Genomic DNA, 21644 nt, shown 5'->3' with positions numbered 1-21644 from the left:
GAGGAGGAGAGCGTGGAAATCCTCATCCTCCATAGTGGAGACTCAGCAGATAAAGTCTAACACTAAACAAAAAAAAATAAGGAAGGACCAGCTCAGGCATATTGTTTAGAGACATGGAGGTAAACACCACAAGAATCTGGTTAAAGTGGCTGTCTCTGAGAGAGAGGCACCAGAGATTACTGGTCTCAATAACACATGTGGAATTTGCTGTCTAAGCCATGTGAAGGCATAACTCTAATATAAATAAAAACTTTTTAATGCTTTATCAGAGCCTCAAAGCCACAACCTCCAGTTTATACAGCTGTAGAAGGAGCTGGTGTGTGTGTGTGTGTGTGTGTGTGTGTGTGTGTGTGTGTGTGTTGTGTGTGTGTGTGTGTGCGTGCACGCACGCGCACACACACACGGAACACACACACACACACACATACCAGGCTCCTCCCTGAACAGGTAGGTATTCAGGTGGAAGGTACAGAAGGAGGCCTCTACAGATTGCAAGGCCCTGGGTAGAAACCTTCATATTTGCAAAGCACCAGGCGGCTTTTGCTTTCAAAAGCTCCAGGGGTTAATCTCATAGGGACCCGAACATTGGGATTTACATGTTTCTTTTTTTCTTTTTTTTTAATTTTTTTTTTTAACGTTTATTTATTTTTGAGACAGAGACAGAGCATGAACAGGGGAGGGGCAGAGAGAGAGGGAGACACAGAATCTGAAACGGGCTCCAGGCTCTGAACTGTCAGCACAGAGCCCGACGTGGGGCTCGAACTCACGGACCGTGAGATCATGACCTGAGCCGAAGTCGGACGCTTAACTGACTGAGCCACCCAGGCGCCCCAGGATTTACATGTTTCCAATGTGCTCAAACTAAGGGATGCCCAAATCCTTTCCATTTCTCTCATGGTAAGATCCCCAAATGGAGATTCTTTAGAAAATATGATGCTTTGAAGATAATGTGTCTTCTTTCCTCCGAGCTACATGGGAAATGGAGGCCTGATGACCTATTAAGTCTGTGTTTCCTGTTCCTTTTCCAGGTGGTCACTTCTTTCATCGAAACTCCTTGTCTCCTCGGAGTCTGGTGTATGAAAGTGAATTCTCCACAATCGAACCCTCTTTGGACATGTATGATGAGAACAAAACCTGATTTTTCTAAATGGGCTCTGGGGGGTCACCTCTTTTGTGATTTGATTTATGATCACCTTTCTTATTTTGTATTCTTCTGTCAGCGTCCATTGTGGAAGAATGGCAGGGCTTTCCAAGCACAGATTGGGGCTCAGGGTTAAACTGCAAGGTTCCCCCAAGGTGAGGCTTTGAGGACAGTGTTATTGTCCAGGTGACCTTGGAGCACTGAAAACCTGTCCAAAGCTGGGCCAGGAACATGGGTCCCAACAAGCCTGGCTGTTCCCGGAGAAGAGCAGGGGCCCAGGGGTCAATGTTGCATTGCAAACATGTCTCTGAGTAATTACATGCATATTCTGTGTCAGGGTGATGTTGGGGTTTTTAAAATACCTTTTGTGCTCCCCACTTACAGTGCATACTTAAGCTTGCAGGTGACACTCCTCACTGACGTGGGGCACAAGTTGCTGCTACGTGGCCCACTCTCTATCTTCCTGTCTCTTCTCCTACTTTCTGTTGAGGAGCCTCTTGCCAAAGGTTCCTGAGAGAAAGGCTTGCCTTTCGTCCCTCCTCTGAGACTACCACCCAGCACACCCCGGTGGGGCTGCCGGCTGTGCAGGGCGGGCAATGTTGCTCGTTGCCGTTTCCAGCCCCCCTCCTAGAGCATGACACAGGGGGCCGAGTGCTTTTGTGACCACCGAAGCCCTGAAGGCCCTGACCCCGAGGCCTGTGGACTTGTCTGCTTGGCATCTGCTGAGGTGTGAGGAGAGGTGGGCCCCACGAGGACAGCCTGGCAGTCTTCTCTGGGTGACCTTGGAGTGATGGCCAATGGGTGTGAAGCCCAGAACAACTCTGAGTGTTTTCTTGAGATCAGACCACCTCCTTGCTGTTAGATACCAGATGAGCACCCCTCTTCAGTCTTACTAGTCTGACCCAGTTGCCTGCTACCAGCCTTGGCATGAAGAAGGCACAGGGGCTTACAGAAAAAGACACGGTGGCCAGCACGGCGGACATCAGGGACACACGTGCTCGCCCCACACGCCTGGGGATGACATCGCGTTAACGTCACAAGAAACATGTACGTGGAGAGTAATACCAGCACAGAACCAGGACAAGCAAATCTGTAAAACAAATTGACGCCTCCTTTTTGCTCAAGGACACGCTGCAGATCAGCCTGTTTCTCCTTTCAGTAGGAGCCATACAGAGATGTAAATGTGTTCAGGTCCTAGATCCTTCTTATGAGAATGGAAACTTCAGCCTCCATATGCTTACATCTGGCAGCAAACCACTCAGATCTGTGACCCCCCACCACCACCCTGTGATTTTTATTAACTCTGTAAAACAGAAATTCAAGGTGGACACTTGCCGTTTTTCCCTGTGCAGCTGGCTTCTCCCTTTTAAGTGTCTATTCTCATCACATGTTGCTAGGATGCCTCAAAACACAGTTGCGCCCCCGAGCAAAACCCCTCAGAGAACCAGAGTGGTGATAGCCATTGGGAACGTCACCTCCCAGTGACCACTGGCGTTATGTCCATAATCATTTGAGACTAGAACAGTGCAGGATTTTTAAGGTCTTAGCAGCTTTTTCTTTTTACTTTTAACCAAGGGCTTCTATTTGGTTCTTTTTTTTTTCCTTTTTATTGTCTTTGTAGTACAAAAAAATTTTTGATAAACAGTTTCAAGAAAGCACTGTTCAGAAAGACAGGTTTGCCCCACTGGCTCTGTGGTGAGGGAATGAGTCTCAAGGAGATTAGAACTCAGTGTTCCAGACACACACCCAAGTTTGTGTTTGCTTTGGCTCATCCAACAGGGAAGATGGCTCAATTCTGACCGTGTTGTCTGTACCATGACCTTGTTTTCCTGCACCAGAACTGAGATCCCAGCAGGGCACTCTCTTCTGATTTGTATGGTCTCACAAAAGCGTAGACATTAAATTTTACTCAAGACATTCCTTTACTGAAAAGGAATGAAGTGACCTGAGAAAAAATTAAAAACTCAGACCCCTAAATATCTACGTATTAAAACATATTTGAATTTCTGGTAAATCTAGGACACACCTTCACTGTCAAATAACCAAGGAGGCATTTCTTACAGGGGAATTCACTCAGAATAGTGCTCTGGGTCCCAGCTTGACACCTTTTCCCTAAAAATTGAGGCCACTTTTCTGCTCGGCTACAGAACGTCCTGCCTTTGTCAGGAGAGACAGCAACTTCTATGTGGAGGTCATACACTCCGGGAATAGCAATATTTGTCCCAAATAACAGCCTCTTTGCTGGCAGCGGTGCTGGAGACTTCTCTGTGGAGCCACTCCAGGGACCCCAGAGAGCGGGGTAGGGGTCTGGGTGAGACATCCTTCTCAGCACCCCTACATCTGAGAAGTTCGAGGTTTAGAAGCAGTTTATTGGCCATACAGGCCTGGTTGAGGTTATAGAGAGACCAGACCCTCTTCCCCAGCATATGAGGATCTCAGTTGTTCCAAGTCTTACAGCCACAGTGGTTATTAGCCAGGAAGTGTAGATAGCTTCTGAACGTTTTTTTTTTTTTTTTTTTTGTGGGGCAGGGAGGGTTACTATTTGAAGAACAGAAGGGACAGAGGAACAAGTCGCTTACACCGCAAACCCTCTGTCCCTCCTGCGGACTGCTCTGAGCTGGGCCTGGCTCCCACCTCTTCCTCCCAGCATGGCCTCCACCCCGTCCCTAGGCTGTGCCCGGTGCAGACCTCTCAGCATGCACCGCAGGATTCTTGTGGAGTGGGGTCTGGGGTAGCCATAACCATCACCTGATCAGCCAGGAATTGGGTCGTTACAGTTAAAATGCAAACACTTAGGATTTGGTTGTGTTTCGCTTCCGGAGTGAGCAACTGCCCATAGCCCTCTTTTGCTGATCCGTCAGGGAAAGGGAAGAGGCCACTGGCCAGGAAACAACAGAAGGGCCAGGCATGGCATCACCCAGTGGTGGGTGGGTAGTGTGTCTGTCCAGGGCTCCCGGCCTCTGCCCCCTCAGGGGAAGACCAGCTCTACTCCTGGGTGGTTAAAGACACCTCACCAAGTCTGGTGAGGCTGGCTTTTGAAGGAAGGCTCCATTCCCCAGCCCCTCCTCAGGCCTGACTCAGAGGAACTGCCAAGGGGCGCGCTTCCCTGAACACCCATTTGGACTGTACTGCCAGCTGCCCTGCTGCACCCAGCAGCCCAGCTTCCAAAACACGCAGTTGCTAAGGGTTTAAACAAAATAAGGTTACTGAATTTGACTGACCTGAAATTTCCTATGGGCTCTGTAAACTCTTCTCATATTCTTATTACCCCTCACACCCCATTCTTTCCATGATCTCCCGTTAAATGAAACTGGTTCCCAAAATGCTGTCTCCCCATTAACCTTTATCACTTAGGCTGTGGTTCTGCTATAGGCAAACAAGGAGGTGGTGTTAATGTCAGGTCCCCCTGACAAGCGGTTGCTGTTCCTAAATGTCATGGAACAAAAACACTGGTTTCCAGGAAGTAGAATTTATAAGGAAAAGAGTAGGATTACGAGGCTAATTTCCTCAACAGACCTTTATTCAATTCTCAGTATTTGCTACACTCAGAGTTGAGGGGGCTCCAGGGATCATGAAGACTTAGGCTGTTCTAGAACACTGGCCAACTGCGCTGTGAAGCGAAATACGATGACGGTGAGTCATGGAGATGGGGGTTTCCCCGGGGTGCAGAAGGAGGGGCACCAGGCAGCCATGAGAAGGCAGGATGGGAATGCATACTGCCCCGCCCCATGAAGACGAGGGATGAGGAGCAGGAGACTGGCAAGGGCATGGGTCTCACTCCCAGGGCTGTGGGGAGGGCCCACATCTCTGGGAAAGAGCAAGAGTGAGGAGGGTATGGACCAGAGAGACACTGCAATGCCCAGGTGCTGAGGCCTGCCCCAGGGCCGAGGGCTTCACTGTTAGGCCCGAGCCCGGGGTCCCACCAGCCTGAAGAGGAAGTCCAGGTGACTAGTCTCGGTGACCCGGTAGGTGTTGGTGGGACCCAGGGAGAGCCCCTGTGGGGACACTTTCCACCTCCCTCTAGTGGGAGGCCTGGAGGTGTAGCTCTGGATCTCAGGCAGCCTGAGGTAAGGAAAGGGCGGTCAGAATTCCTGGGAAGCTGTGTTTGAAAGGAATAGGTCACCTAGACCTACTAAAGTAGCCCCCATGTAATCCCTGCCCCTCAGATGCCCCAAACCTTCTCCCTCCTCTCCCCTTCTCCTTCTTTCTCCCCCTCCCTCCCTCCCTACACCCCCCCTACACATACACACAGGTGTGTACACAAGACACACGCACTCACACACATATACACTCACAACAGTTAGACTCCCCAGAGAGGCTCTCCAGCCAGGCCTGGCGTTCCCTTCATTCAGATGATGGTGGGAGCCAGAGTGGGGCTGAAATTGCCCAGTGACATGAGAGCCAGGCTTGGGAAAAAGCCCTGGGGACACCAACATTTAAGGGATGAGCAGAAGGAGCAGGTGTCAGCAACCAATTTAGTTTAAACCACTGGGTGGGACTTCCCTCTTCAAGAAAGGAGGTGATGGCTTAAGGGGCGGAGGAGTTGGCCCTCACTCACTCCCAGAAACAGAGTTTGGACTGATTGACCTGAGCACTACTCCCAACACCCGAGGAAAGGATCATTATCACAGGGCAACTGTTAGGATACCCACAGCTTGAAAGAAGTGTCTTCCCTGCTAAGGGCACTTGTCACAAGGGAGGTGCGTCTGCTTGTGCCTTGTGGCCTCGTTGGTAAATCATTCCAAAACCTAATGGGAAAAGGAGAAAATGAGCGCATATGTTCACATGACATCCATGGATGTTTCGCAAGACTGGGAAACTTACACATTTTAAGTCTGGTAACATCAGAGGAAATCCAGAAAGAAGGATACAGAGGTAAGGTGCCTGTGTTGGCTGCATGGAACTGTGCTTTGCTTACCATCCTGTGAAACAGCGGCAAGAGCCAAGTGTGGCAGAAGGGGGAAAGGTCTCCCCTCCCCTCCATGTCCCACTCCGAGACGGAGACCCTAACTAGCTGACATCTTCCCCGCCCCCTCTCTAGGGCTCCACCAGGGTGCTGGTGGAGTCAGGAAGGTTGTCTTCTTTCTTAGGCGTATCCTGAAAGATCCCCACTAACTGAGCCTTGACAAGGAGGGCCCAGTTGGCACCCTAGTAGGCAGGGGGTGATATCAGTCCCCTGTGATCTCTAGAGCTGCATCCCACCAGCCAGCCTCAAGTGACTGTGGAGGGGAAGGGGTGCCGGCTGCCTCAGCTACTTAGAAGGATGACATGTCTGCACCCAAGACTTGGCTCTCACTGTCTCACGGTCTAACAAGACCCCATGGGGGCCCCCAGCGCACAACCCAGGACTTACCTGGGATTTGCCCTCTGGTAGTTCACTCTAGCTCAAGCCTTTTTTTTTTTTTTTTTTTTTTTTTTTCCTGTTTTCTTCACTCTGACTTGGGGGAGAAGGAAGATACTTTATGACAAAAAAAAAATTTTTCAAAATTTTGAATTTCATGCAAACTTGAGTACTAAACTTTCAGAAGGATTCAGTGCTGCTGAAATCCCTCAGACCTTCTTCCTGGGCTTTCCTAGTTCCTCCCATTGAATCTTCTACATGCATATACCACAAAAGACCAAGGTTCGAGGTGGCACCAACCGGCCTGGCATCCTGAAAGGAAAGAGTTTCTCTGAAACAGCAGGCCCAAGGAGCGTTGCCAGGGGCCCAGAGACAGCTGCCAGAGCCCCGGTGCTCAAGCCAAGGGTGGTGTTGAGAATCAGCAGAAGCGCCTTTATAAACCACACACATTCTCCTTTGGTGGAAAAGCCAAGAGAGGGAGGAAGTCATTGGCACCCTTTTCTTTGCCACAGTGGATCTTGAATCTCCTGGGACACAACCTTGAGGATCCCCGGCCCAGTCGAATGCTGGCCTGAAACGGCTCATTTCCCACCAGTCCACTGTCATCCGCTTGGGTGGACACATGTGTAGGGAAGACACATGTCGGTTGGTCATCTGGCAACCCTGGCTGGCCTTCATCAGCTCCTTACCCCCTCCACAATCACCCTCTCTTCAGCTCTCTTTAGGACTCTCAGCAACTGTCAAAAGCCCCAGATGATCGTTCTGAGCTATATTTTTACAAATTTAACCCAGCACAAAGTGGATCCTAATTTGTTTTCAGAATTACCCTTCATCCACAATTAAGTCCAAGTGTATTTACACTGTGTGATATTAAAGGACTATTCTAGTGACTGGTAGGTACTGAGCTGAGATGGCTATAAAGACAAAAGGTGGGGTGGGGGGTAAGTAGACTCTAATATCCAGGCCATTTCTTTCCCTTCACTCAAGTAAGCTGTTGCTAAGCAGGCTACCTGCCTGCTGACTGTATGCTGTGTGGACAAAGTCAACTAGCTGTGGCTAGTGTCTGCGTCCCCAGCACCTTTACTGGGTGCCCAGCCTGAAATGACACATGCCTTCCTAGAGAGAGCACTGTGTCCTACATCCCCCTGGCTTGCTGAGCCAACTGGAGTAGGGGCACCCTTGGCTGGTGCTTGGGGCCAGAATCTAAAGCCAAGTCTAAAGCTGAGAACGAGAAGCAGGGTCCACTCCCAAGTGGCTGTGGCTCTGCCTAAGGAAACCTGACCGGTGTGATCACAAAAACAAAAGACTCCAAGCTATGAAATGCTATTTGGGGTATGGGGAACAGTGTCACCTACTAGAATAGTCTTCTTCCTGTACAAGAGGAGTTGGTCCAAACTGAAGGCTACGTATGTCACAATTGTTTTTGACCCTCAGTAGCTTTTGTACTCATATAAAATATTAAAGTTACCCCTTTCATATTTGGGTCATTCACAGAGCTCTCTTATTCTGGGTTCCTGCTAACTATGCACAACATCTCAGAGGATGGCATACAAAACTATTTTTCTAACTGTAGCACAGGTAATTTGGGGTGGGGGAGGCTTGGGATATACCTAAATGTGGCAAATGACTTATCTTCCACCTTGAGGGATGAAAGGGAAACTATGCACTTGAATTTTAACTCACCAATGGATAGCTTGTGCCAGAAAAAACACACATCAAATAGCCCAAAAGCAAAATTGCTCATTTGCTTCATTTGGGGGCTCACTGTAGGGGGAGTTACTTTGTCTAGAACACAGATTACCTGCGAGTAAAATGTGAGCTGATTATTGGCAATCAGATCGTATAAGCCCTTTGAAATGTCCTGGGCAGCACAATGGCCTAGGTCCATATGGTTAATGTAAGTATAATTAAGTAGTGAAATGGTATGGTATATACCTATATGCTGATAGTGTATACCTGTATGTGTGGGATTTGCTAATATAACCATTTCAATAAAAACCTACTGAAAAAGCTGCTTTGTCCACATTGAGTGCTGTTGGTGGTAACCTGCATCAGTGAGGGACTCTTGGCTGAAGTGGCAGAAACCCCAGACAAAACTGACTTAAGCAAAAGGGGAATTTAGCAGAGCTAACGTGCAGGGGGAACCTTGTGCATGGTCTGACCCTCATACATGGACACCAGTTCTCATTTGCTAGCCTGCTTCCTGCAGGGAGACTCCAGGCTCAGGCTCAGGGTGGTGGTAGTCCCATCAGCACCAGAGCTGGCCCACTTCCCCAGGAGGTAATCCAGAGAAAAATGGGACCTCTTTGAGGCTGACTGGCTTGGTTGGAGGCCCATGGCCATCACTGAACCAGGTGGTGTGTTACAGATAGTATGTGCCAACAGCCGAGGCCATCATGGGCTCCACTTCTGCAGACCCGGAGTGCACGTGGCCTCACCTGAAAGGCAGGAGCTGAGAGTTCTAAGGTGTGGTTTCCTCAGCAAAATCACAATGCTGCACGGGAAGAAGTGGATGTTGGGGCAGAAGCCTGGGTGCCTGGGCAGCTCAGTCGGTTAAACATCTGACTCTTGATTTCGGCTCAGGTCATGAGCTCACAGTTGGTGAGACGGAGCCCCACATCAGGCTCCAGGCCAACAGCACAGAGCCTGCTAGGGATTCTCTCTCTCCATCTCTCTCTGCCCCTCCCCTGTGCGCTCTCTCTCTCTCTCTCTCTGTCTAGAATAAGTGGATAAGCTTTAAAAAAAATTAATTAAAATGGGCAAAGGATATAAATAGACATTTCTCCAACAAAGATGCTCAAATGACCATCAAGCACATGAAAAGATGCTCAACATTGTAAGTCGTTGGGGAAACACAGATCCAAACCACATGATATACTACTTCATACCCACTAGGGTGGCTGTCATAAACAAGACAGACAGTAACAGGTGCCTGGGTGGCTCAGTCAGCTAAGCATCCAACTTCGGCTTAGGTCATGATCTCACACTCTGTGAGTTCGAGCCCTGCATCAGGCTCTGTGCTGGCAGCTCGGAGCCTGGAGCCTGCTTCGGATTCTGTGTCTCCCTCTCTCTGCCCCTCACCCGCTCACACTCTGTCTCTCTCCCAGAAATAAACATTAAAAAAATTTGTTTAATAAAAAAAAAGACAATAACAAATGTTGACCAGATATGGAGAAATTGCAACCTCCACACATCACTGGTGGGAATGTGAGGTGGTGCGGCTGTTTTGGAGAACAGTGTGGTGGTTCCTCAAAAGGTTCAACATAGGTTTACCATAGGACCCAACAATTCCACTTCTAGAAACATGTCCAAGAGAACTGAAAACATGTTCACCCAAAAGCTCGTACACAGATGTTCACAGCAGCATTATTCATAACAGCCTAAAAGGGGAAACAACCCAAATATCCAACTGAGGAGTGGATAAGGAAAATGGGGCATATTAAAACAATGGGATATTACCCATAAAAAGGAATGAAGTACTGATACATGCTACAACATGAACCTTGAACACATGACAGTAAGTGAAAGAAGCAAGACACAAAGGCCACATAGTGTATGAGTTCATTTATATGAAATATCCACGATGGGCAAACTCAGAGGGACAGAAATAGATTAGTGGTCACCAGGGGTGGAGGGGGTTGGGGAATGGGGAGTGATATGTAAGAAGTTTCTAATACGTAAGAAGTTTCTTTCTGGAGTGATGGAGTTAGTGGTAATGATTGCACAACTTTGTGAATGTACTAACACCAAACTGTGCACTTTAAAAGGGTGACTTTTGGGGCGCCTGGGTGGCTTAGTCGGTTAAGCGGCCGACTTCGGCTCAGGTCATGATCTCGCGGTCTGTGAGTTTGAGCCCCGCGTCGGGCTCTGTGCTGACAGCTCAGAGCCTGGAGCCTGTTTCAGATTCTGTGTCTCCCTCTCTCTGCCCCTCCCCTGTTCATGCTCTGTCTCTCTCTGTCTCAAAAATAAATAAACGTTAAAAAAAAAAAAAAGGTGACTTTTGGGGCGCCTGGGTGGCTCAATTAAGGGTCGGACTTCGGCTCAGGTCATGATGTTACGGTTCATGAGACCCTGCATCGGGATCTGTGCTGACAGCTCAGAGCCTGGAGCCTGCTTCAGATTCTTTATCTCCCTCTCTCTCTGCTCCTCCTCTGCTCATACTCTCTCTGTCTCTGTCTCTCAAAAATAAACATTTTTTTAAAAAAAGAAAGAAATGCAAACACTCTGAGGTGGGGCCCACCAATCTGTGTTTTCACAAGCCTTGCAGGTGATTCTGATGTATGCTCAAGCTTGAGAACCACTGGCATGAAGGAACAAAATAACCCTTTACCTCCTCCTAAGGTGTTAACAAGTACTCCAAATTCCTGAGGGTAGATTACTCCCCAGAGAGCACATTATCAGTTCAAGATTACAAGGTCTTAAAGAAAAATGGCCTCTGCACCTTGATAAGGTCTCAAGCAATACTTCAGAAGACTTTTGATCACTCTGGCTGTCAACCATAAAACTGCCTATTTTACTTCCTTCTATCATATTAGATTTCTGAATGCCGGTGACAGAAACCCAATTGGCAACCAGCTAAAGCCTCCCGAGATGATCCCAAAGTGCCCGATGGGTTTGCCCGCCTGCCGGTTCCTGGGTGGGCTCAGGCCAGCAGCATGATCCTGCAACCAAACTGGACCTGGACCTTCTGCATTGCCCCAGACATAATTAACGGCTCCCTCTTTCACTCAAAAGGGTCGGTGTTTGTGAGGGGGTGGACCTTTACAGGCCAGCACTGGGAAAGCAGGGGGTTCACATCCTCTACCCATGCTTATGCAGAAACCCCTAATGTCCCAGGGCCAGCCCCGTCCCAACCCCTGGACCACCAAGCCCCAGGGTCCCTCTCTCTCATGTGTGGGGACTGCACGTATTTCTATGGACCCTGCCAGCTTCGAGGCTCCCTGACAACCCGTCCTCAGCTCCTGGAGGTTTTCCTAGTCTTAGGTCCCAGCGTCCGAATTCTGAAAATGGTGACAATCGTCTAACCCCTTCCAGAAGCCCTTTGCAAAGTTAATATGCCTTGGGGTGCACAGCACAATTAGCCGGACGTGTATTTGCAAATGCTATTTCTTTACATTTCCCCCACAAACCCTGGACAGGTTTTCACAGAACGCCAGGGCCCCGTCTCTCTGCGCGACGAGTTCCTCGGGCCTGTGCACTCGGCCATTCTGGCCAGAAGCCCATGGCCCCGGGGCTGGGCCGTCGCTCCTTAGATGAGACTACAGTGCCCCGGGGCTGGGCCGTCGCTCCTTAGATGAGACTACAGTGCCGGGACTTGGGCGAGAGGGAGGCGGACCCGGCCGGGTCAGGCCGGCCTGCGGCGGGAGGCCGGGGGCAGTGGGGCGGGGCGGGGCCCGGGGAGACGCGCGCGCCCCGCCGGCCCCGAGCCGGCGTTTGCTGGTCCGCGCGCCCGCCAGGGGGCGCCGCCCGGTCAGCCCGCCCGCCCCGCCCCGCCCCGCCCGCTCGGCTCCGGCGCGGCGGCGACGGCGGCGGCGCTTCCGCCTGGCCGGCCTCGGCCCGGTGCGAGCGGTCCCACGATGTGGTTGGGCCCGGAGGAGGTGCTGGTGGCCAACGCGCTTTGGGTGACGGAGCGGGCCAACCCCTTCTTCGTGCTGCAGCGGCGCCGCGGCCACGGCAAGGGCGGCGGCCTCACGGGTGAGAGGCGCGCGGCGGCCGGGCCTATGGACGCGGCCGCGGGCCGGGCGGGGAGGGCGCGCCGGCGGCGGGGGCCGGGCCGGGGCGGGGGCGCGAGGGGAGGGCGGGGGGTCGGGGAGGCGAAGAGGGTGTCCGGGGCGGGAGGTGGGGACGGGGCCCGGGGGCGGGGGGCGCGCGGTGAGGACGGGCCTAGGACGGGGAAAAGGCAAAGGGGCTGGCGTTGGGAGGCTGGTCGGCCACTTCAGCCAACCCTGGGAGGTCAGGCGAAGGCTGGCAGCGGCCTCTGGCCGATCGCGGTGCCCGTGAGCTTCCCGGGGCTTAGCCCAGGCGTGTGCAGCCTCCTGGAGTGAGATTTCACAGCTGAAAGTCGGCGACATCTCCTGGTCCTCTGCGTCTGCCTCAGTTTCACCCAGGACGTCAGAGGCGCCAAGTGACACAAGCACACGTTTTCTTTTGCATCTTTCCTTCCACCCAGATTTGCCCTTTTAGCGAGATCAGAGGCCCCCCGAGCTGCTGCTGCTGGCCTCAGCCCCCATCCCTCCAGCTTTTTGTCCACCTTTCTTGCTTGGTGGTGCCCTGGAGCCGCAGACGGAGGCTTTGCCTAATTACCAGTGTAGGCTGTTCTGGCGAGCCAGCCAAGGTGCCCCTTTGTCCATCTGGGCAGCACCGCTAATGGTGGGCAGGCACCTCCAGGAGTTGTGTGGCATGTGGGATCCAGAGAAAGTGCCCTGGGCCTTCCCTCTGCAGGTTGTCCGAGGTCCCTCATGCTCCAAGCCTGTGTGGGCACTACCAGTGCAGAGCTGGGGCAGGCTCAGTGTCTATGCTTCCAGGTGGCCCTTTGTTGCCATACCAGACTGCAGGCCCAGTGTTGCCAGATCTTACGGTTATCTACAGAAATTTCTGTGAAACATTGTGATTTTAAACATTAGCAGCGAATAGTCGTGCAAGATGCAGCTAGGAGTTTCCCACAGACCTTCTCTGCCACTTTTCCTGGCCATACCTCCTAATGTGGAAGAGACTGTACCGTTCTTTTTTTCTTTTTTTCTTAATGTTTACTTATTTTGAGAGAGAGAGTGCGCACACACATGCTCGAGCATGGAAAGGGCAGAGAGAGAGGTAAACAGAGGATTGGAAGCAGGCTCCATGCTGACAGAGCCTGATGCGGGGCTCAAACTCATGAACTGTGACATCATGACCTGAGCCGAAGTCAGACCCTTAACTGACTGAGCCACCCCAGGCTCCCCGGACTGTGCCTTCCTAAGAAAACTGTGTTCCCTTCAGTGCCTAAGCTGCCTCCCAGCAGCCTCAAGAATCACAGGAGCCAGTGCTGGACCTGTGTCCTAGACTAGGATGTTCAGTGGATGTTAGACAGCAGCTCCTCTGGAGAGTCTGAACAGTGGTCAACCTCAAAAGCCCATTTAGGAAAGCCAGACATGGTGCTCAGTACCTTGTGTAGCACCAGTGTGCTTCCAGCACTCGTTCTGTGCTCTGTGCATCTAAAGATCATCTCAGAGGGTGGGTGGGACCCTCTGTGCTCTCCCTTCCTGGGCACAGAAGGTGCTTTCCACTTCACTCCTGTCTCTCTGCCCCCCCCCCCCAGAGTGTGTCCGCCCCCCAACCAGGAACCACTCCTTCAGCTCCCTGTTCAGCTAGGTGTGATGAGTCCTGCTGTGGCCTCTGCCATGGCCTTCCTTGTGCCATCATAGACATCCTGGCTTCCTGAACCCTGTATCTCCAAGGGAGGAACAGTTAGAGATGTGGTTTTGTTCAGGCTGGCCTTTAAAAACAGATGCCAGCCCTGGGGCGCCTGGGTGGCTCAGTCAGTTAAGCATCTGACTTCAGCTCAGGTCATGATCTCATGGTTTGTGGGTTCAAGCCCCACGTCTGGCTCTCTGCTGTCAGTGCAGAGCCCGCTTCAGATCCTCTGTCCCTCTCTCTCTCTCTGCCCCTCCCCTGCTCACTCTCTCCCTCTCAAAAATAAATAAACATTAAAAAAAAAAAAACAAAAAACAGATGCTAGCCTGGATTCCTCATTGAAGAGTCTGAGTGTGACGAGATGTTCTGCCCATGAAAAAGCTTTCAGGTCTTGAAACAAGGATATGCCAACAGTATAAGGATTAAAATAAAATCTCCAAGACCCAAAGAGAAACCCCAGCAGAAACCATGGAAAAAAAAAAGTTTATTCCAAATCCTGATGAAGTTTTAATATGCCAATTTAACTGCAATTTAGAGAGACGGTTTAGAACATTTCAATAAAACAAGCGAGAGATTCCAGACTCCTAAATTGGATGTGGGTGATGAGTATCTTCTTTTGTAATCAGTAATTTTATTTAAGATTTAGGAGGGAAAAAAAATAGTTAAAAATGGAATATGACCCAAAAGTGTTAAAGTCGAGTTAATAAAATCATTCTGACATCAACAGGAAAATGGTAACAGAATATTTCCAGATCATACCAAAAACAGCACTTCATGAAAAGGAAAAAATAAATTCCAAATAGGAACAGTGAACAGATTTTCAGATAGCTTAATAATTCAATTTAACAAAGAGAAGTGAATCAAACACGGGTCAAAGGCATTTCTTCTAATTTGTCAGGGAAACAGCAACATTGATAAAGGATATATGTGATGAAAAGGGAAATTTGAAATGTCCTAAAATGCTTCAGTTCAGAGATGGAAACAACTAGATCAGTGTTTTCCCAAATTGGACAGTTCTAAAAATTGCCATGTCTTCTTCAGTCATGACTTCTGAAGCCACAAGAAACCTCCTTAAACTTTCCAGAATAAAAATGTGTGATTACTTGGCGGAGGAAAGACTACATTATCTTCCTGTTGTTGATAATGGAAAGTGATATTACAAAGTCATTGTCTTATATTTGAAAAAGCCATCAGAGTACATGGCCAAAAATGTCAGGGCAAAAACAAAAATGTATCTTAAGAGATGTGTCTGGAAGTTAATAAAACACATTGTACTTTTTGTCTGGATTTTGTGATATCCATGGTATTGTTTTTGTTTTTAATTTGAGACTTGTCCTTTCTCATTCTAAAGAAATGCTTGTTTTCAAACCTAATTTTGTATTTTTCCTAAAGAGGGCCCCCCAGAATTGTTTAAGCTCATAAAAAGGGCCCCTTAAATCCTGAGTCTGCCCCTGCCTGCAAGCATTTGTGAGTCAGGAGAATAAGCAGAAGCTTCCAGGAAGAAGTGGGAGGGGGGGTTTTGATAGGGATCAGATACAGCTGAAGGCCTTTGAGGAAAAAGAAGTCATTTGGTGGATGAGGGTGATGCCAGACCTGTCATCACCTCATGGCATTGAGGGCAGTGCTACTGTTCTGGCTGCCTCCGGGCTCGGCTGCCGGTGTGGCTCTCCCTCACCCTCACTCTCTGCCCTGCTCCCAGGTCTTCTTGTGGGCACCCTGGACGTGGTGTTGGACTCCAGTGCCCGCGTGGCCCCTTATCGAATCCTGCACCAGACCCAGGACTCCCAGGTCTACTGGACAGTGGCATGTGGTAGGTGCCTTGAATCACAAGGGATGCTGGACAGGGCCTGCCCTAGATGAGCAAGGTGGGCCCCCCAGCAGGGAGGGGACCCAGCCTGCATTCCTGGACTGGATATTGCCTCCAGAGAACCTGGTGCTACCCTTCGTTCAGACCACACAGCCCAGGCCTGCGTCCAGCTTAGGAAGGCAGCTCAGAGGTTCACAGGTGCCCTGTAGTGCTTTGAGATTGTGGACATTGGTGGGAACGTGCATGTGCGGAGCAGTGAAAAATTGGAGTTACCCGACACACAGGTTGCCTGCTGAGGGGGAACAAGAACAAGCCATCTTTCTTTTTTAAAATTTTTTTTTTTAACGTTTATTCATTTTTGAGAGAGAAAGACAGAGCATGAGTGGGGAAGGGGCAGAGAGAGGGAGACACAGAATCTGAAGTAGGCTCCAGGCTCTGAGCTGTCAGCACAGAGCCCGACTTGGGGCTCGAACTCATCAACTGTGAGATCATGACCTGAGCTGAAGTCGGACACCCCACCGACTGAGTCACCCGGGCACCCCCATCTTTCTATCTTCTTGTGTCAGCTGTCAAACTGTAAACGAGTATCCTTTCTGAAGTCTAAGCACCATACTTTGGGCTTTTTTGTGTTGTTTGTTGGTGACTTTGTTTCAAATGGCCCCCTGGGGCACCTGGGAGGCTCCTTGGTTGAGCATCAACTCTTGCTTTCTGCTCCGATCATGATCTCACAGTTCCTGGGATCAAGCCCTGCTTGGGATTCTCTCTTTCTCCCTCTCTCACTGCCCCTCCCCTGCATGGGTGTGCTCTCTCGCTCAAAATAAATAAACTTTAAAAGTAAATAAATTGGGGCGCCTGGGTGGCTCAGTCAGTGAAGTGTCCAACTTCAGCTCAAGTCATGATCTCAGTTTGTGGGTTCGAGCCCCGCATTGGGCTCTGTGCTGACAGCTCGGAGCCTGGAGCCTGCTTCAGATTTTGTGTCTCCTTTTCTCTCCCTGCTCGTGCTCTGTCTCTCTCTGTCTCTCTCTCTCTCTGTCTCTCTCTCTCAAAAATTAATAAACATAAAAAATTGTTTGAATAAATAAAATACAAATAAATAAAGTGGACCCAAATGTAATGCCAAGGTGCTGGCTGGGTTCCTAAGCACAAAAAGTGTGATGTGCCTCATAGAGAAAGTAGGTGTGTTAGAGAAGCTTCATTCAGGCATGTGTTACAGACAGAGCTGCTAGCCATGAGTTCCACGTTAGGGAATTAATATATATTATATAGGGTGCCTTTAATCAGAGAGCCACATAAAACAAAGTCGTGTATTGATCGGTTGATGAAAATGTTGTGACTACAGGTTTACAGGAGCTTAGCCTTCCCTGTAGCTCCCCTGGGGTCAGTATTGTTCATGAGACTTTACAGAAGTAGCCGCCGTGAATAATGGGACTGGCAGTAGTCATCCACCTGGGAGGAGACACGCTCAGCCCTCCCTAGAGTCTGGGAGGAGGTCCTCTTTCAGTGGGTACCAACCCAGCTGAGGTCACTGGGATACATTAACGGTCACAGCCAGCACTCAGACAGCACATGCAGCAGGCCAGGCACTTATGTGAACTTCCCGAAAACTCGAGAAGGTGAAACTTTGTTTTTTGTGAGTTTTTTTTCCCCTGTATTTTGAAGATGAGGAAACTGTGGCACAGTGAGGGTTAGGAGGCCTGAGAAAGGATAAGAGCGTTCACAGCTGAGACCCCTTCTTCCAAAGTCATCTTCCTCCCTGGCACCTGAATAGAGGTGCCCTTTCCCCTGTGTAGGAATCAACAAAAGCTTCAAAGTCTGGGATTGCCCAAGGCCAGGTGGGGGCGAATTGGGACCCCTGCTCTCCTGGTTCCAGAGTCTGCCTGAGAGAGGGGCTTCCTATGGGGTGGGACCCAGGGAGGTTGTCCTGTGCCTGAGCTGCAAGGAGACACGTTACTCTAAAATGGGCCTTTGTGGAGGCCTCTGGGTGGCTCATCTGGTTAAGCATCTGACTGGTTAAGCATCTGACTCTTGATTTCAGCTCAGGTCATGATCTCACGGTTGGTGGGTTTGAGCCCTGAATCGGGCTGTGTTTTGAGGATACAGAGCCTGACTGGGATTCTCTTTCCCTCTGTCTCACACACTATCTCTCTCAAATAAATAAAACTTTAAATAAATAAAACTTTAAAATAAAGAAATGAAATGGGTCCTTTGGGCCCCTGGTTGGCCCAGTCAGTTAAGCGTCCAACTTCGGCTCAGGTCATGATCTCTCAGTTTATGAGTTGGAGCCCCACGTCAGTCTCTGTGCTGACAGCTCAGAGCCTGGAGCCTGCTTCCGATTCTGTATCTCCCTGTCTCTCTGCCCCTCTCCTGCTCATGCTCTCTCTCTCTCTTTCTCAAAAATAAATAAATACTTTAAAAGAATTTTTTAGGGGCACCTGGGTGGCTCAGTTGTTTGAGCGTCCAACTTTGGCTCAGGTCATGATCTCATGGTCCGTGAGTTCGAGCCCCGCGTTGGGCTCTGTGCTGACAGCTCAAAGCCTGAAGCCTGTTTCACATTCTGTGTCTCCCTCTCTCTCTCTCTGATCCTCCCCTGTTCATGCTCTGTCTCTCTCTGTCTGAAAAACAAATAAATGTTAAGAAAAAAAAATTTTTTTTTAATTTTTTTAATAAAATAAAATGGGCCCTTGAGATTTTCCCTTGTCTCAGCAATGTTCCTTCTCAGCAGATGAGGAAGAGACAATCCATGGCAGTGAGAGGAAGGCCATGCTTGTGGCAGTGTGGGAACTAGCAGGGCCTGGTGCTGGGGAGCCTTAGTCTTTAGCCTCAGGCCACACACTGACCTACTCCTGCTTCTACCACACCCCCCAAGCCTGCCCTGACCTCTGCTGTGCCTCCCTCCTTCCCCTTCAGCTCTGCAAAACCAGACATGGTCATGCTGACACCTGCCCAGTGAATCCTGACTCCTTAGCTTGCCATTAAAGAACTTTTGGGGCCAGCCTGCCTCCATTTCTGTCCTTCCCTCATCTCACAACTGGCCTTCAGCCAGACCAGACACACCTGTCCCGGCCAATGTGTAGTGTCCCCCCCACATCCACCTAACCTTGCACTCTGTTGAGAACCCACCCAGTGTCCGCTCCTATGGAAAACCAGATTCCCCAGACCCAGGTATCCACTTTTTCCTTCTTGCTACTCCAGACTCACCATGTTTGGGGTACTTTTACCAGCACTTTTACACTAAGGGCTCACTGGCTCTCACCCTAGACTGGCAGCTCCCTAAGGGCAAGGGTAGAGTCTGAGCAACCAGTCAGCCTGGGCTAGGACCATGGTTTGGTCACATCTCAGCTGTGTGACACTGGGCAACTCACTTAACCTCTCTGTGCCTCACCTCCATCCTATAAAACAAAAATAATGGTACTGTCTCCAAGGTTCTCTAAGAAGAAAATAAGATATTCCATGAAAAGTTCTGAAAACAGAAGTAGCACTTAATAATAATTAGCTATCTTTTTTATTCTCTGAACCTAACATAAAGATGGCATAGTTTGTGTTTACTTAGTGCTAAGGGAAGATTGAGTTACTTCTGATAATTCTTTTGAATGCACATAGGTAAATATTTATACTCAAAGTGCAGACAGATCCACACAGTGGACAGTGTGGACAAGATTTCTTCTGTTTGAGGTTGCCAGGAATGTGTGCATGAAAGACAATGACTCTAGAGCTGTATCACTTGCAAATTTAACTTCCAAATTCAAATGCAGGTTCTTGGCAAAAAGAGAGAGAGAGAGAAAGAGAAACCCCTTCTCCTACCAACAAGACCTTGGCCTCTGTGCACCAGGGAAAGGAGGCCATAAAAGAAGTCCAAAGGAAAAACGGGGGGAGAGGAAGGAAATTGTGGGTGGAATTATGCCTGTAATTTTGATTGTCTGTTGTGACTCACTGACAGTTGTATGAATCTGGGTTTAATTGCCTTCACGTGGGCATCTTCACACTGGCCCACAGGAGAGGGGAAGGGTCTTAACTCAGTATTGATTGCTAGAGTAGTGAACTCCTTGGGTAAATGTAAAGGAACAATCAACCTTAACCAAGACCAGCTGGGTTGTGACATGTCCCAGAGCAATCAGTGAGCGAGATGCCTGGGACAGAGTTGATGGTAGGGACCAACTTGGCCTGGCCAGGGTAGAGTCAGGATTGAGTCTTCAGCTGGTGGAAGGTTGTTGATAGGTAGGGAAGGATGGGGTGGCAGAGAATCAGGCACCCAGCAAAAATTGGACTTGGGTCTTTACTCAGGCTCCCTCCATGCCTAATCTGTGGGCCTTACCACGGGCACTCACAGTCCATAAACTGATCAGCTGAGAAGGATGCAGGGCTTTCACTCTTCTGGTGTTCGTTCGTTCAGAAAACGGTTTCTGAGGGGCGCCTGGGTGGCTCAGTCAGTTAAGCATCCAACCCTTGGTTTCAGCTCAGGTCATGATCTCACGGTTTCATGAGTTTGAGCCCCGCTCTTGGGATTCTCTCTCTCCCTCCCTCTCTGACCCTTCCCTGCTTGCACACGTGCCCCTCTCTCTTTCTCCAAATAAATTGAATTTAAAATCTTAAAAAAAGAAAAGAAAAAGAAAACAGTTCTTGAGTGAAATCCCCTGCCAGGCACAGGCAAAATCCCAAAGAGGTAGGGGAAGCCAGGCAGAGACTCCTGTCATCCCTTTGCTTCCCCTCCCAGTTCCTTCAGTTGGGGAGAGGGGGCAGAGAAAACAGCTGCCCCACCCTTCAGGAGCGGCATTAAAACTGCCCTAAGTTTTTCCATTACCACTGGAGCTGCTGTGCCCTCCAGAACCCTTCCCTGAGGAGAGAAGGGACTACCTCCTAGGCGGGCTGAAACTGGGGACTAGCCAGAAGCTGCAGGGGTCAGGAGGGGGCAGGAGAAGGGCTTGGGTGTGAACAGGGGTGGTGAGGAGGACCTTGCAGGCAAAGGCCTGGGTGGGTGCCTCTGGCTTCAGAGAGAGCAGGCGAGAGCCTCTGGCTTGCCCCACAGAAGACCAGCTGGCCAGGGACCTGGAGTCCTACAGGAAGCTCCATCCAGCTGCCATCTGTGGACACCTGAATGCTCCTGAAACTGCTGGCACTTACAAGTCTGACTGTCTGGTCAGTCACCTGTATATCAAAGACCACATCAAGTCCTTTTATCTGGAAGGGAAATCTTTACAACTAAGCAAACCTGCAGATCTATAGACTATTTCTGGAAGGGCATGTAGGAAGCTAGTGGTGACTCCTACTTGGTGTTAGAGGAAATGGAGGCTTTATGTTCCACATGACTCTCTACAATTCTGCCTGAACCATTTTTCGTGTTCATGACTACTGTTATGTATGTAAAGTTGTGGTTTTTTTAATGTTTATTTAATTTTGAGAGAGAGACAGAGTGAGGACAGGGGAAGGGCAGAGAGAGAGGGAGACACAGAATCCAAAGCAGGCTTCAGTCTCTGAGCTGTCAGCCCAGACCCTAATGTGGGGCTCGAACTCACGACCCACAAGATCATGACTTAAGCCAAAGTCAGGCACTTAACTGACTGAGCCACCCAGGCACCCTTGTACGTAAAGTTTAAGTAGGAAAAGAGTAAGCAGCCTGAAGATTGGAGTCTTTTGGATATAGCAAATTAGGTCATCTGTTTTAGTCTCTGAATTTATGGTTAAGGCCTGGTGATTTTAATGATTTTCCTCTTTTTTACTCCACCAAACCTTCCCTAGGTTCTTCCCGCAAAGAGATCACAAAGCACTGGGAATGGCTGGAAAATAACTTACTCCAGACGCTGTCCATCTTTGACAATGAGGAAGATATCACCACCTTTGTCAAGGGCAAGATACACGTAAGGTTCAACTTCCACCACTGGCTCCTGCTCCTGCTCCTGCTCCTGCTCTGGGCTGGCAGGTTCACCTGTATCATCTTATTTAACCTCCAAACAGTGTGGTTAGGTCTTCTC

General features: G+C 49.7%; 2 protein-coding genes across 3 annotated transcripts in view; both read left to right on the top strand.

Moving 5' to 3' along the window:
* RNF130 (ring finger protein 130) overlaps positions 1-8494 on the top strand; it is a 146194-nt gene extending 137700 nt beyond the window's left edge. Inside the window, exon 8 of the mRNA XM_058739678.1 lies at positions 1029-8494. Within this exon, the coding sequence (XP_058595661.1) occupies positions 1029-1138 (110 nt within the window). The 3' untranslated portion in view covers positions 1139-8494. The remainder of the gene's footprint in view (positions 1-1028) is intronic.
* Positions 8495-11979: 3485 nt separating this feature from the next.
* TBC1D9B (TBC1 domain family member 9B) overlaps positions 11980-21644 on the top strand; it is a 46946-nt gene continuing 37281 nt past the window's right edge. For both annotated transcript variants that reach the window (XM_058739547.1, XM_058739555.1), the window contains exons 1-3: positions 11980-12176; positions 15571-15681; positions 21412-21530. In XM_058739547.1, the coding sequence (XP_058595530.1) occupies positions 12059-12176; positions 15571-15681; positions 21412-21530 (348 nt within the window). In that variant the 5' untranslated portion in view covers positions 11980-12058. The remainder of the gene's footprint in view (positions 12177-15570; positions 15682-21411; positions 21531-21644) is intronic.

Source organism: Neofelis nebulosa, chromosome 1 (assembly GCF_028018385.1).
Source record: "Neofelis nebulosa isolate mNeoNeb1 chromosome 1, mNeoNeb1.pri, whole genome shotgun sequence".
Lineage (NCBI taxonomy): Eukaryota > Metazoa > Chordata > Mammalia > Carnivora > Felidae > Neofelis > Neofelis nebulosa.
This window is presented reverse-complemented; position numbering and strand designations above follow the sequence as displayed.